The sequence below is a fragment of the Platichthys flesus genome, chromosome 17, assembly GCF_949316205.1.
Source record: "Platichthys flesus chromosome 17, fPlaFle2.1, whole genome shotgun sequence".
Lineage (NCBI taxonomy): Eukaryota > Metazoa > Chordata > Actinopteri > Pleuronectiformes > Pleuronectidae > Platichthys > Platichthys flesus.
The window spans coordinates 9,094,470-9,108,578 of record NC_084961.1 but is presented as its reverse complement, the minus strand read 5'-3'; the positions used below and the strand labels follow the sequence as shown (position 1 = coordinate 9,108,578).

Here is a 14,109-nt window from a genome sequence, read left to right as displayed (position 1 = left end):
GAAGCGTTTCATTTAATGGCAGCCTGGAAAAGAACCGGGGGGGGGGGGGGGGGGGCGCTTTGTCTTTCAGAAAACTGCGGCTTATCGGCTCTCGTGTCGGGGTAAATAAGCGACACGTTCCCCGGGCTCGGTTCGTTTACCTGCGCTGTCTTCAAAGCGCAGCTCCACGGCGCCGTCCCTCCCGATCCTCACGTCCCCGGGTCCCTCGATCCGCCGCAGCCACCCGGCGGCCGAGGCAACCGCCGACTTGGGGCTTTTCCTCCGGTGTCTCTGCGCTAGCGTCCGGCAGCACTGGTAGCACACGGCCCACGCCTGCTCCTCGTTTATCGGCTGGCTGTACAGGCTCAGGATTTCCTCCAGCGATACCTCCTCGGCTCCGTCGCCGCAGTCCATGTTCAACAGATTCCCGGAGCTCAGGTTGGCTGCGAAGTCCCGGAGACGGGTCGGCGATGTCAGCATCCCGTCGTCGGTGCCCGGTCGCTTGGCCATGGCTGCGTCACCGTGGCCACATATCCCAAAGGAAGAGTTTCGAGTGTCCTGGTGAATGTGTCGGAGCCGCACGGCCGTGAATCGTCCAACTTGTCCCCGCGTCTCAGCTGATGTGTCCGGGCTGAAAGACAGGAGCATCAACGGTTCACAGGGAGAGACATGGAGCTGTGCTGGGTCCCAGCGCCCGCCGGATACACGCCTTATCAACCGCACCCATTAACCTCAGCCAATAGAAAACCAGAGAGCTTCAGGTGTGCTGGAATCTGATTGGTCCCCGAGGTGCCCCTCTCCTGTAAGTTGTCCTAATAAACTAGTGTTTTGCTAAAAATGCTAACTGTAGCTCTAAAATCTGAGGCCGCATCCTTCGGAGGCTTTCAGGTTGATTGATTACATCCCGACAGATGACTGTGAAACCAGAGTGTTAAATCCCGCCACTAGGGGCCATTTGTAGGGCGTTGAAACCAAAACGCGCCATCCATTATTAACACGATGACATCTTTTAAAATGGAAGGTCAGCATTTAAGAAAGCAAATGCTAAAGTGCCTCTGTCTTGTCAGTTGTCTTAAAATTTGTCTTTTACTAACAATACTTACAAAAGCTGTGTCATCCTTCAGAGACCGTATCTAATGGGATAACACTGTTATTATACTCTTATTTATTTATCTATAGCATATCATTCTTCATCAGTTTTCTAACCTCTTGGCCCCTTATCTGCTGATAATTCTCACTGAGGGACAACAGGTTCAGTGAAGTCTTATTTCCTCTTACTGTGTTTTGCAATTCTTACATTAGATAGATAGATTATTTAGTTAAATATAGTGTAGACCGATTCTAGGCTCACACAAAAATTGTAAACTATTAATCCACCGGTCCGGTCTAACAGAAAGTAAAATGCAGTGAATGAAACTAGCTCATCTCAGCCACCTGCCGCATTCAAATTATGCTTACATGTTCTGGCAAGTAATCAATTACTATAATATTAATAATTTATGATTATAATAAAAAACAATCTACTGCAATTAACGTATGTGATTGTGGAGCTTGGGAAAAAAGAAAATGAGATGGATTTATATCTTAATGTATTTAGCTAGGCCTTTAAGATATTAATAATATTAATACAAATCCATCCATCCATAATTTATAAATAGCCACTGCCTGTGGCTAATGATAAATGACAGCACATGTCAATTTTGTTGGTTCCACAACTCCAGAAGCTGACAACAATTTTAATACAAAGAGGGGAAATTGTGGAGGATTCATTTTTGATAAAGTTCATATTCTCTTTCTTTTGTAACAAAACAAAAAGTTGGCCTGTACAAATGTCATCATCATCATCTCAGTGAGCACTTGGCGAGGACACAATCATCAAATGACAAGACGTGAGCAACAGAGTGACTTTAATTAACTTTCCAGCAGAGACGAACTGAAGATCCTTAATTAAATGAAGTTCTCTTTATGAGGCTTTTGTTGTCCTCTTGTGGATCCTCCATTAGTAAGACCCCCGGCTTGTCAACAGCGCCACCTGGTGGCTGCAAAACAACCTGGCGATCCATCCTGAACTATTTTCATGTGTACTGGGTAATGTTATATTTGTGCACAGACTTATTTGTCATCAATGCAGAATCAATTTATGATCGATTGATACATGCAGATCAGTATAAGCCACACAAATTACACATTGTAACAATACACTGTGGTTAAAGAAAAAGTGTAAAATAATACCACATAAAAAGAAGACGTAAAAGAAATATACAGCACTGAACAAAGTTTGAAAAATAAATAAGTTTTCAAAGTGAACACAGGAGCGGTTCAAATTTAAAATGAATTGTAGGCACATGCGGGTGTGTTTGTTTTCTTTATCCTGCAAAGGCCGGAAAAAATCGCCTTCAGCCTTCAAGACTCTTAAACAGCACTTCAGGTTGTCCTAAATGAAAATCATTTACAGCATCGACTGAGGTTAAACATCATCGTCATCATTGGTTCCCACACTTTTGTTTTTCATTCGCAGCAGAACGGAAAACACTTGCACAAAGAACTGAAGCTAATTCTTGAGGAAGGCCCCACACAGAATACATTTGATGTGCAGATTGTGATTATCATGTGCATATGGGACGGCCCGCTCTTGTGTGTTTTTTTTCTTTCCTTTTCGTAAAACTGGCTTCACATGGTGACGCGTTCCCTGACCGGGCACCATAAGCATGGCAGAAAAGCACGGTGTGAGAGTGTTTGTGGACGACTCTCCGCTTCTCGCATGCATTCGCAATGGCACAGCAAAGATGCAGCAATCCGAGATCTTTGGATGGAGACATTATGTGGGTGCTTTTTTTGCAAATCACTGAGCTCAGCAGTCACGATCTAGCAAACGTCATCCGCACACATCGGTTAAAACCAACCCTCCCATCTTTTGGTAAACTGCTCACAGCTTGGGCCAATCTTTTCCTCTCGCAGAAGTTCGGCTCTTCTTCATCTTTCATCGCACACGTTCCCGGGTTCAGCGTCTTCGCCGCTGTTGATGTTGACAGACTGGCCATCCTTAGACAAAACGTTGGCCTCCTTTGACGCCCTCCTCTTGGAGTCACGAGCAGTTTGCTGTAAAAAAAAAGGAGAAAAGAAGTAGGATTTTGAAGGTCACGTCATTTAAATGTCACTAAACTGGACTGGACAGAGAGCGAGTGGGCGAAGTTGGACAACTCAGGCCTGAGTCACTGAACATTGAGTTGTTGAAGCCCATAAGTGGAAGGTAAAATAGACTCAATGAAACACAAATTAGTATGTTTCGGAGATTCTGGAAATTGTAATTTGTTTAGCCAAAGGAATTTATTTTACTGATCTTTTTTAATTATTACATTAGGTTCTAAAGGACAAAAGCATTTGTAACATTATCCAGAATAACAGACCCGAACTGAATCAAAGCCATAAGAGTATTTCTAGCTCTTTCGCATTAATGTGTCAAAACCCATTCAATTGTAAATAAAAGATTAGACAAACACTTGTCTACAACTTCGCTGTAGTATTTTGTGCAATGACTATAAAGCTTTCAGAATTCAGATTTGTAAATAGAATGATGGATTATTGGTGTAGTGTGTAGTGTAGTGTGTAAGTGTGTCCCTGTACATTTGGACTATAAATGTAAGAAAGTCACACATGTCAGCCATGCCATGTGCTGTGGACCTGTCCCTGGTGTACCCCACCTCTCCCCCAATGTCTGCTGGGATTGGAACAAGCTCCCACCTCCCACTCTCAAAATGATGTACATAGAATACATAAGTATAGATAATGGACAGATGCACATTTATCCCACGGAAGCCGTCTGGCGTCAAATCCCTTAGGAAAGTCGCGTCTGATCTGCAGAGCAACACCAGAGCGATGTCAAAATGCAGTGATGGAGTTAAAAGCAGAGCGGCCACATGCTGTCAGACCTGCAAGTGACACCTACATCACTCAGGGAGCGTCTGGGTCTCCTCTGGTGGTTGGAGCCGGAGGTGTTGAGGCCCTGCTTCCCACATTGGGTCCCTGTGTTCACCGTCCTCTTCTCTCTCACGCCGGCCTCCAGAGCTTTACCTTGCAGGAGCGGAGTATAGAGCAGCTGGATTATCTCAAACAACACACACACACACCTACACACATTGAAGATAAAACAAAACTGCCATGTCAGGGAGTTGACAGCTGGGCAGTTGTGTTTTGAAGGGCTCACTGGATCCTATCCGTGATGTTGTATCATACCACAGAGCAGCAGAGGTTGGGTTTTGAGTGTAATGTGGCCTGTACAGTGAAGGATAAAGAGATAAATAAAGAGGGAGAGGAGGGGGGGGGGGGGGGGTCTTACTGTTCGCCACCGGCAGAGGAGTCTCTATGTCGGTGTTGGTGAGCCACGTCGACTCCGTCTCCCTGGTCCAGCTCTCGTGGTACCTCGGCTCGATGATCGCGTCCGCCCGACTCCCTCCGCAGCCCATCGGGAAAAGCATCCACGGCAGGTGACGCCGCAGCTGGACACGGACTGAACGCGGCGCCGCTCGGGCTCGTGTCTCAGCACAGCCGCGGCATCATCCTCCTCTTCATCCTCCTCCTCCTCCTCCTCCTGCTGCTGCTGCCCGGGTCCTCTACTGCAGCCCTGCCCGTGGACCCGTCTCCATCATCGGCCTGGAGATGCTGCTGCTGCTGCTGATGGTGGTGGTGGATGATAGCGCTGTTCTCCCTCCACACACACAGCTGAGCAGCATGAACACACACCACAGCTGCCTGCGTCATCACAGGGGGGTGGGGGTTAAAACTGCATCCAGTCTGAACGCTGATTGGCCCTGAGTGAGTAAGTGTGTGTGTGGGGTGGGGGGGCGGGCATCATCCCCACCATCATCAAACAATTACAACACCAAACATTTACATTTTCAGAAGATGCTAGGCTGTTTTTATATTTATGAGAGATGTATTGTTTCCATGGGTTAGTTTTAGTAAGTGTGTTTAGACTTATAGGTCTATATTTGTTCAAGAAGAAAAAAATTGACAAAATACTTCAAAAGTCATCAAATCCACTGGGATTCAAAAAATATACAGACTTAAATTCCATGTGTTTCCTACACAAGAATGGAATTGTCATCTCAATTAAAGCGATAGTTCATGAAAATCTTCTCATTAAAGGATGTTTAAGCAATTTTGTTGATGTTATTTGAGGAAGTGGTCATCATTTAATTCAATTGTATTGGATTTGGCTGCAATGCTGTTTACCTTTGAAACTCGAAAAGTGCTGTGTGGACTCAAACTCTTCACCCACCCTCCATCGCCACAGTGGTGAGTAGATAATGAGTGAATTTTCATTTTTGGGTGAACTATCCCTTTAAGACCCTTGTAAATTGAACGTTTTCCCCATGTCTAGAGTCTCTCCAAGTTTTCTGGCTTCATCTCCCAGTTCAAATTCATGCAGGCTAGATTAATTGTGGACTTCAAACTGCCTGTGGGGTTTGAGTGTTAATTGTGTGTCTCCGCATGTCGTCTGTGTGATACGACATCTGACGTCCTGCCTCTCCCTCAGCTGGGATTGGCTCTAGCCTCAAACAATAAGCAGTATAACTTATGAATTGATGCAAAATGATAATACAAAACAAACAAAGTGAGCTGATGCCAAGTATTTTTCACACAGAGTATTTATTCTCACATTTATTTTTAGACATGTAGTTCCATCTTCAATTATACAGACAATATAGTACTTTCACACAGACCTATCATTATTATTCTTAAAATGCTTCATATACAGAAATCAAGGGAGCGAACAGGCAGCAAACATGTTGCGTCTTCATCCTGTAAAATGACTCAGTATTTCACAGGATCACAGCTGGAGGGGGAGGAAACAATGGTCAACATCTACTTGTAAACAGACAGTCCTTTACGTGGAGCTAAAAACACATCACCTACGAAAACTCAACAAACAAAAACACATTGACTGATCTTTGAATCTCTAAATAAATACTATATTGAACATATATTAGTTATTTCTTCCCGTGTTTTCCCATATTTGCTCTGCTCAGGTAACTTTTAATGAAGCAGGAAGGGGGGGGGGGGGGGGGGGCAACAAAAATGCAGCATTTGACATGACCTTTGTTGAGGGAATGTCAACCGTTTTGGTGGGTGCTGTTCACCTCCACGGGGATGGTACAAACAGGAAGGGACGACAGAGGAACCACATTCAAGTATATCAGAACCGAAGGTATGATTGGAGACCAGTTCACTCCTGGGATTTATCAGTCACTAATCAATCCTCTGGTTTCTCACAACCGGATGTGATTACACCCTGGAATGTGCCAGGAACATGAGAGAAAACACAGAGAGGTTGGGGAAATAAATTAAAGCTCATCAGATCACTGCAGCATATGACGATGATGATGACGATGAAGATGATGATGATGATGAATCTAGACTTTGAAGTCCAGCAGGTTGCAGTCGATCTTGTAGTAAACATAGGGGTAATACTCCTGCTGGCTCAAATTTAGGCCTGGAATGTCCATTGCGGCCTGCAGGCACAAAGGAGAGATATAAAAACAAATCATTAGTATATATATGTTTCACATATTGATATATTTCAATATTTTATGTATTGTCATATGTGTGACACCAGACCATCATAACGCATGAATAGAAAAAGACGAACGGCAAACTGAAGTCCAGCGAAGAAAATGTATGGTGGGATGTTTGTCCATAGCATAGCAACAACTAAAAATAATAATTTAGGAAATATGTTTTATATATATAAATATATAATCTTGGCACCTGTGGCCTTCATTGATAGGACAGAGACTAAGTGCGAAAGCAGGAGAGAGACCTGCAGCAAAGGGCCGGGTCAGAATCGACCCTGCCGACCAGATGTTTGTAAGAGTGTGTGTGTGTGAATGAGACTCACATCGATGACGGCAGCACTGCTGTCCAGATGTTTGTACAGGTCGTACAGCACCTCCCTCATCTTCTTCATGTTCTTCTTGTTGGGCTGAAGCAACATGGCCTGGAAGTTGACCGGCAGCCCGTATCTACGACACACAGCGATAGAACAGGTGCACAGATGAACACAGGAATGAAAGGAGCCGTGCACCTGCTTGTAAACATCACTCGCTTTCAGGTCTTAACTGTCTCACCTCAACACTGACTCCACAAACACCCGCAGAGCTTTTATGTGAATCCAGGCAATGAACGCTTCACTGAAATTCACCTTCAGCCATCGCACCAACGGCCCCTGGAAGAACAGCAACAGCATTTAAATCACTTCTACATGCATCTCAATGAACACATGGACATTAACACCAACATACAAATATGAACTCAATTGAGATGTGCCATGTTTCTTTCCTGTAATTTTTACATGTTTAAATACAGACCATATTTTCACAATAAAATACTGATGAAAAAAAAAAGGAAAAAAGGAGGCGTACAAACTGCTTCTTCTTGTCAGTGGACAAACGTGTCATCTCTTCTTTGTCTGCCTTCAATTCCTCCTCATTGTACTGGAAGTCACGCACTGTAAACCTGCGTCAGGACACACAGCACAGACCTGGCAATCAGCTGTCAGCAAACAGAGATTGCCACGACTACACACACAACACACACACTCAAGTGCACTCCAGAAAATTGGCTCTATATGAGCACATACTATGGGTTTATTTTAGAATTGGCTGTCTATTTTTAGCACACAACAAGGCAGTGGATGTGTTGACATATACGTAGCCCACTTCAATCCTGAGCTGTCATCAAAACTTTATCTGCGTTGGATTTCCCAAAGGGTAATCCAACCTCAATCACGGAAAGATCAGCTCCAGTTCAAAACAAATTGTTTAAAAACCAAAACCACATGTTGACCCTTTAGCACAGCTCAAATTGTGGTGACGAAAGTGAAATGGGGTCATTTACTTGTTTTCTCTGGCCTTGTGCTTGAAGTCGTCCACAGCCTTCCTGAAGAGAGTGACGCTGAACAGGCCGCTGTCGTTGTCTTCGAACAGGAGCCTGGAGGAGGAGAGGACACAGGACGACAGAGCAACGTGAGAACTGGAACACCCGTCGCACACATCACACAAATCAGCAGCGTTTGTTAAGGGGGGGAAATATCACACAGGTTGCCTGAAAGCTTCATAAACCAAATATATGTTTTGTATTAGATATTACATAAACATTAAGACTCCAAGTGACCAAGCTGTTCAAGGATTTATAAGAAGTTGTAAGGAAGGTATTATATTAGTGGAGCTTATAATAATACCTATTTTTTTTTTTTATTATAAAATTACAGAAAAAGTAATTTAGAAATGTCCTCCAGGCCTCACGACTCAAAATTTCTCTCAGGATTCATGGGAAGTTTCCGGTTTCCAGGTCGTATCTTATGATAGTGCTGGAGATACATGTTGCTAGGCTACCACATGCCACTGCCCCGTGTCCATCCGGACGTCTCTAATCACCTGCTCATGTTGGTAAAAGGTCAATTACCTTCCACAGGTCAACCACATTGTATTTCCTAGTCTAATATGAGTCAATTGCGTTTTGCAGGTCGACCGTGTAACGTATCCAATTTGCAAAGGATGAAAACCGAGCGGAGTGCGAGGGAGCGAGGGGGGGGGGGGGTCAAACCGCCTGATCTCAGGATGTTTAGAGGAATTGAGATTAAAAACTGTAAACTCAAAATATTATACAAAATATATATTTTTTGTGCATAGGGAAAACTTTATATGGATTTTTTTCTTTTACACTTGCATAAATCCTGACAACCGACCATATTGAAAGAAAAGGTAGATTAATAATAAACAGAAATGAGACGATGGAGATAATGGATTGTATAGAGAAGACAGGAATTTGCTTTATCTTTGGCAAAGTTGAGGTCAGTTAAAGAAATAAAGACAAATAAATCAAACGGGACCTTTGTCTTCTTCCCTGGTGAGGATCGACCATAAATTATATGCAAAAACAAAAAAGCACAGACTCCTCTAGTGATCCTTACTTAGTGGAGCGAGGTACAACCATCTCAGCCAGCGTTTCATACATCTTCTGCCAATCTGCGTAGGCGATCCTGATGAGGGAGGAGAGGGAGAGAAGACAGCAGCGGATTTTACATTTGAAAGTGGAATTTTAGGGCCGATAGCAGCACTGATGTTCTCAAATAAAAAACGTAAAAACAAACATCATTTTAATTTGATGCATTTCATATGCAAAATGTCGTCGGTTTGCTGCATTAATGGACATTGTGTTGTTAAAATTGTCCTTTTATTAGAATAACTTGCATATTGGATGGACACATAGGGACGTAGGTGCACTTACTTAGGGACGACTACGAGCATAGTGATCAGATACTCTGAGTCCAGTACAAAGTCCTCCTTCTTCACTATGTCAGCCAGACTCCTGGTCATCAGGCTCCCCCTGCAGGACGACAAGTGACAACACACAGGAAACATGAGAAACGTCTCTATGAACAGCCTTCAGTAACTATTTTAATATCATCTTCCGTTGTGATACAAGGAGATGTAACTGTATTTATTATGTTATAATCATTGTTAAATTGAGAAGGGGAAACAGTATTAGACTTTTGACACGTTAAGATTCAAGGCCAAGTATAAAGAAATGTTATCTTAAACCTAAGAAAAGAATGACATATTTAAGGCAATAATGTAACTGGAAAACAAACATACAAGGGACAATCCTCCATCTTGTCCTATGTTCTAAAACGTGTTGTACTTACGCGTTCTTCCTCTCCAGGTTCTGCAGATTTCCCTTCAGGTTGTTGTAGGCTGAAGCTCTGGCCTTCAGGTCATTGTCGATCTGAGTTCCTTGCTGTGAACCAAACAGGAGAAGGTGGCGCCTGTTAGAGGCCGGTTCCACTGAGGAGCATTTTTCACGTTCTGACCAGAGAACAAACTGTGTGTACAAGTCATCGGATGTTTCTTTTTAAAACAAACCTTAGCGATGATCTCAGAGATGTTTTTCAGGGACTGTTTGATCGGGTATTTAGCCATGTCCCACTGAAATCTGGTGATATAGGTGACCAGGTCAACTGCAAAGAGTAGAACATATAAATCAAAGCAATAATCACATCCACTTACATGGGTGTTATGTGCTATAATGATTGTAACGCTGCATATATAGAACCATATCAGTTGTTTTTAAGTTATGTTCACGTATATAAAAAGGGACAGTGCAGGCTAGCTTACATCTGCAGATGATAAATAAAAACAAAATGTACAATAACATATAGACACATACATAGACATGTGTAGGTGTCTATAGGTTGACGGGATTACCTCCATTAGCCAGTAGGTTCTCCTGGACTTTGTCTCGGCTGTCCTCCAGAACGTCAGCCATGTACTGAGCGACCTTCTTCACCACACTGAAGCACACGATGATGATGAGGTTGAGGGTGAGGAGGACGATTGGAGATCAACATGATGGAATCAGAGATAAGAAGAGGAGAGAGGGTCAGCAAAATGTGATGTGTGCTCATCACAACTAAACTCTTGAACAAGTGCATCTCGTTAACATTACCTTTCCACAAAGGTGTCCAGTTTAGTCAGCTCATCGGACAGACCCACTAACACGTCTAGCGTTCCGACCTGAGGGAGACAGGAGAACAAGATTATAACGAAATGCCTCACAGCCTCGTTTCCCATCCTCTCATTCACCTCCTACAGAGGACCGCTGTGTTTAACCTTGAGGTCGGGGATGTTGAACTTGTTGTTGGTGGACAGGTTGTTGTTGCGGGAGGTGGCGACCATCAGCTTGTCCCACGTCTGCTGACACGTCTTCTCCCCCGGAGCTGAGATCAACCAGAATTCTGTCATGGCTGCGGGCAGGAAGTTTGTCCACGGGTTCTCTGACGGACGGAAGGTAAGAGAAACATTGTTTATAAATCTTTTTTGTCCAGGATGCTGATCTGCTGCTGACTGACTGACTGAGAGGGAGTCTGGGTATGACACGAGGTTTTGCTTTATTTTTAGAGATGGAAGATGATGATGATACAGGGAAACTAAAACAATTGACAGCCATCAGAAATATTGCTGTTTGATTCATATGATGGCATCTAATATAGACCATTATGGGAAAGATTTTTCTTTTAAAATAGCAGGAATTTATCAGCCATTTAATTTGAAACACCAGGGATTCATGTCAGGTTTGATCAATAACCAGCATCACCACAGGTTTCTCCAAAAGCGTTATTATGACATAATATTATTACCCTATAAATTGACACAATTGATGACGAAGGTTAGAATAATTTGACAAGACCCAACAAGGGGATATTCTGCATCTTTTTTAATTAAAAACTACACATCTAATTGCAGTTGTGAGGCATTTGTACTTGAATATGTTTAATTATCGCTCCTTAAACCTTGTACTCCACTAGAATGACAAAGGAAAACCTTTTCACCAGTTACCAGTGACACTTTTTAAACATATCACTGGTCACCGACAGTAGATTTGGTAGCAGAGGCTGACTCCATCTTAACCAGGGTAGAAAGGCTCATTCTATGCTAATGCATCAATAATTATAAACCAATAGTTGAATGCAGTATATGATAGTTAAAACAAATGTCGAATGGTTATTAAAGAACAGATTTGTAGTTTTACTGAACACAAACATTGATTTACAAAATACACTTTGAGTGCCATCATTAGTAAATTTGAGTTGTACTTCCCCCAATAAAACCAGCAGTGTACTTGTCCCTCCATGAGTCAGAGTCACATTACCAAGGCCTATGTTCCTCTTTTCAGTTTTCCTTTGCGTCAGATCTCAGGACTTCCTCTCGTGTCTCAGTGCAGCTCTGACTGATTGTATCAGGAACAGAGGGAGAGACGTGTCTCCGCGTCTGCTGATTGTTTGTCATATGATCAGTGTGTGTGTGTGTGTGTGTGTGTGTGTGTGTGTGTGTGTGTGTGTGTGTGTGTGTGCTAGTGTGAGTGTGTGAGTGTGTGCGTGGTGGTGGCTAAACACTGTTCCAGCTCATCGTTTAAAACAAACACTACCAAACAGGCTGCTGTTGCTGTTCAGATGCGTTTTGTTGATCATCTTCTAAATGAAACTCAGATACAGAACGCAGGTAAATAGAGCTGCTGCTGCGTTGCTGGACCAAGTGTTAGCATCCTGCTGAGGGCACGAGCGTGTTTTTGTATCGCAGTGTGTGTCCGTCACGACGTCCCGAGTCGGTGCGTGTGGTGGCACTCACCGATGAGTTGAGCGGCTGCAGGGTTCGGTCCGCACGGTTCTGTTCAGGCGAGTGAGCTTAGCCTCGGGTTCATAGCGCGGATCGCGACAGGTTTTCAATCCTTCAACACGGATCTATCTCACCGTCAGCTGACCGGGCCGATGCTGCTGCTAGTGCGCGTGCGCACAGGCCGCCGAGCTTCTTCTGCACTGGATTCACGCGTTCGCGGACCGTCGTTATTTTCAGCATCCAGACGTCAAAGTCAAAGGTCAGAGACAGAAAATGTCCGTGTCGAGCGGGGACTTCATTAAATAAATGAATTCACACCTGGACACTATAGGTGCTTTAAAGTCATAGAGTGCGATCCCTCAAAACCATGAGCCCCTTCATTTCTCTCCAACCAAAGAAAAATCTCTGATTACGCCTTAAATAACTGCGAGTGATTTTGCACAACTTAAATCTAACATTTGATTTTAGTCATATGCCCATTCTTTACCTTTGCAAACTGCTACTGCAACTTTGCACAGATGTCTCTTATTCGTAGTTTTTCATCTCTTGTATTTAGTCTCTGGTTCTTTGCTCTATGTGCAATGCACCCAACATGCTGCTGTGAAAGAATAATTTCCCAGTCTGGGTTTAATCTATTCAATTCATTAAGTATATAGCTGTATATCAGCATCAGAATCGGGTTTTATTTCCAAGGAGGGTTGCACATGATTACTTGCTCTCCATTTGTTACAATGCTGATTACATAATTTCCGATGGTACGTAAATGCAGCGTGATCGTTTGTTTTGACAGCTCGGTCAGTCCGCCTCAACATTGACCTCCTGTGGTTAAATGTAGCTATTACATTATCTAACAGTTCCTACCACAGACTTTATATATACAGTGTAGTTACTACCGTTGTGTGGCAGTAAAGCACAGACTGTATTTAAAGCAAATACCTAGAAGTCAACTGCTCTAAACTAGTCCTGTCAATAAATCTCAAATGAAATGTGAGTTTAATTATATACATATAGTCAATCATTTTCAGTGAGGTCAGATTATTTACAGGACAAATCGTTTCTACATCTATTCAAAATGATCTGTGACATTTTCTGATATTTCTCTGCCACATTCACAGTTACTGGCTGAAACATCCGGCCGCTCTTGAATTCCTTCAATTTGATCATTTGTCCTGGTGAAGCCTTCATATCTTGGAAAATGTTTTAATTTTGGATTTGTGGGTTTCCCGGGGTTGTAGAAAATCGATTATTTATGCTGTTTGTTTATATCTGTTGCTTCTGGTTGCCAATTACATTTCGGAAACCTGAGGACAGTGGAGGCATTTAGTAAAACTAAGTGGAACTGGAGCACAAACAAAGTCTCATTAGCTCCTGTCGTCACGGACCCTGATGTGAACGATTCATTTTAAACATGAATTAAAATATAATTACAACATTAAGGTATCATTTGTTTTTTTTGCAGATTATTGCCTTGTTTTACTTGCTCTGTAATGTACTTAACCTTTCATTTTATATTGCGCAATCACTTTTCCAATAAACCTTCACTTGGCTCCCACTCGTACCAAAAATATATCCTTACAAGCCAGTTCCTGGAAATCACTTTTGGCCAAATTTGATCAGTTATTTATAGTATGCGCTTCAGGGCTTTTAGCAATAACCTCATAGAATGAATCCATACATTGAACCATGTCCCTTGCTCTCCAACAGTAATGGAGGCCAGCCAAATGAGATATTACATAATATTAATGTCAGATCGCTGCCAGAGGACTTTCCTCGTTGTGTAGACTCCAGTGTTGTGTGCACTGTCTAGTGAACACAGTGTCCTTTGGAGTGACTGTCATAAAGCCAAGATAAGAGCTATAGGACGGGCAGTCGGATACACAAACTGCACCGGCACCACAGCCACAGTCATGCGACTTAAGGAGGCTGCAGGCGCAGTTTTTTCAGCGTTTTTCCAAAC

At 43.0% G+C, this 14,109-nt stretch overlaps 3 protein-coding genes across 8 annotated transcripts in view; all 3 read right to left on the bottom strand.

Annotated features, from left to right (window-relative positions):
- Positions 1-651, bottom strand: part of spire1a (spire-type actin nucleation factor 1a) — a 29,541-nt gene extending 28,890 nt beyond the window's left edge. For all 6 annotated transcript variants that reach the window (XM_062410289.1, XM_062410291.1, XM_062410292.1 and 3 more), the window contains exon 1: positions 141-651. In XM_062410289.1, the coding sequence (XP_062266273.1) occupies positions 141-627 (487 nt within the window). In that variant the 5' untranslated portion in view covers positions 628-651. The remainder of the gene's footprint in view (positions 1-140) is intronic.
- Positions 652-1,702: 1,051 nt separating this feature from the next.
- On the bottom strand, positions 1,703-4,707 carry si:ch211-215i13.3 (brain and acute leukemia cytoplasmic protein). The gene is made up of 3 exons (XM_062410159.1): positions 4,316-4,707; positions 3,926-4,050; positions 1,703-3,078 (listed from the first exon to the last, which is right to left on the bottom strand). Exons 1-3 carry the CDS (start codon positions 4,452-4,454, stop codon positions 2,953-2,955), a joined length of 390 nt encoding a protein of 129 aa, XP_062266143.1. The 5' UTR covers positions 4,455-4,707; the 3' UTR covers positions 1,703-2,952.
- Positions 4,708-5,609: 902 nt separating this feature from the next.
- On the bottom strand, positions 5,610-12,326 carry atp6v1c1b (ATPase H+ transporting V1 subunit C1b). The gene is made up of 13 exons (XM_062410334.1): positions 12,165-12,326; positions 10,650-10,813; positions 10,486-10,553; positions 10,245-10,330; positions 9,903-9,997; positions 9,686-9,777; positions 9,268-9,366; positions 8,951-9,019; positions 7,876-7,968; positions 7,401-7,494; positions 7,107-7,204; positions 6,878-7,001; positions 5,610-6,491 (listed from the first exon to the last, which is right to left on the bottom strand). The coding sequence occupies exons 2-13, from the start codon at positions 10,779-10,781 to the stop codon at positions 6,393-6,395; spliced, it is 1,149 nt and encodes a 382-aa protein (XP_062266318.1). The 5' UTR covers positions 10,782-10,813; positions 12,165-12,326; the 3' UTR covers positions 5,610-6,392.
- Positions 12,327-14,109: the final 1,783 nt, after the last annotated feature.

Excerpts from the sequence above, each read along its gene's own strand:
- si:ch211-215i13.3 (XM_062410159.1), bottom strand. The coding sequence starts at position 4,454 with ATGCTTTTCCCGATGGGCTGCGGAGGGAGTCGGGCGGACGCGATCATC. Across the intron at positions 4,051-4,315 it reads TCCTCTGCCGGTGGCGAACA|GTAAAGCTCTGGAGGCCGGC; the intron begins GTAAGACCCCCC and ends CGCTCCTGCAAG. Across the intron at positions 3,079-3,925 it reads CCAGACGCTCCCTGAGTGAT|CAAACTGCTCGTGACTCCAA; the intron begins GTAGGTGTCACT and ends TTTTTTTTACAG.
- atp6v1c1b (XM_062410334.1), bottom strand. The coding sequence starts at position 10,781 with ATGACAGAATTCTGGTTGATCTCAGCTCCGGGGGAGAAGACGTGTCAG. Across the intron at positions 9,998-10,244 it reads GAACCTACTGGCTAATGGAG|TTGACCTGGTCACCTATATC; the intron begins GTAATCCCGTCA and ends TACTCTTTGCAG. Across the intron at positions 9,367-9,685 it reads AACCTGGAGAGGAAGAACGC|GGGGAGCCTGATGACCAGGA; the intron begins GTAAGTACAACA and ends GTCGTCCTGCAG.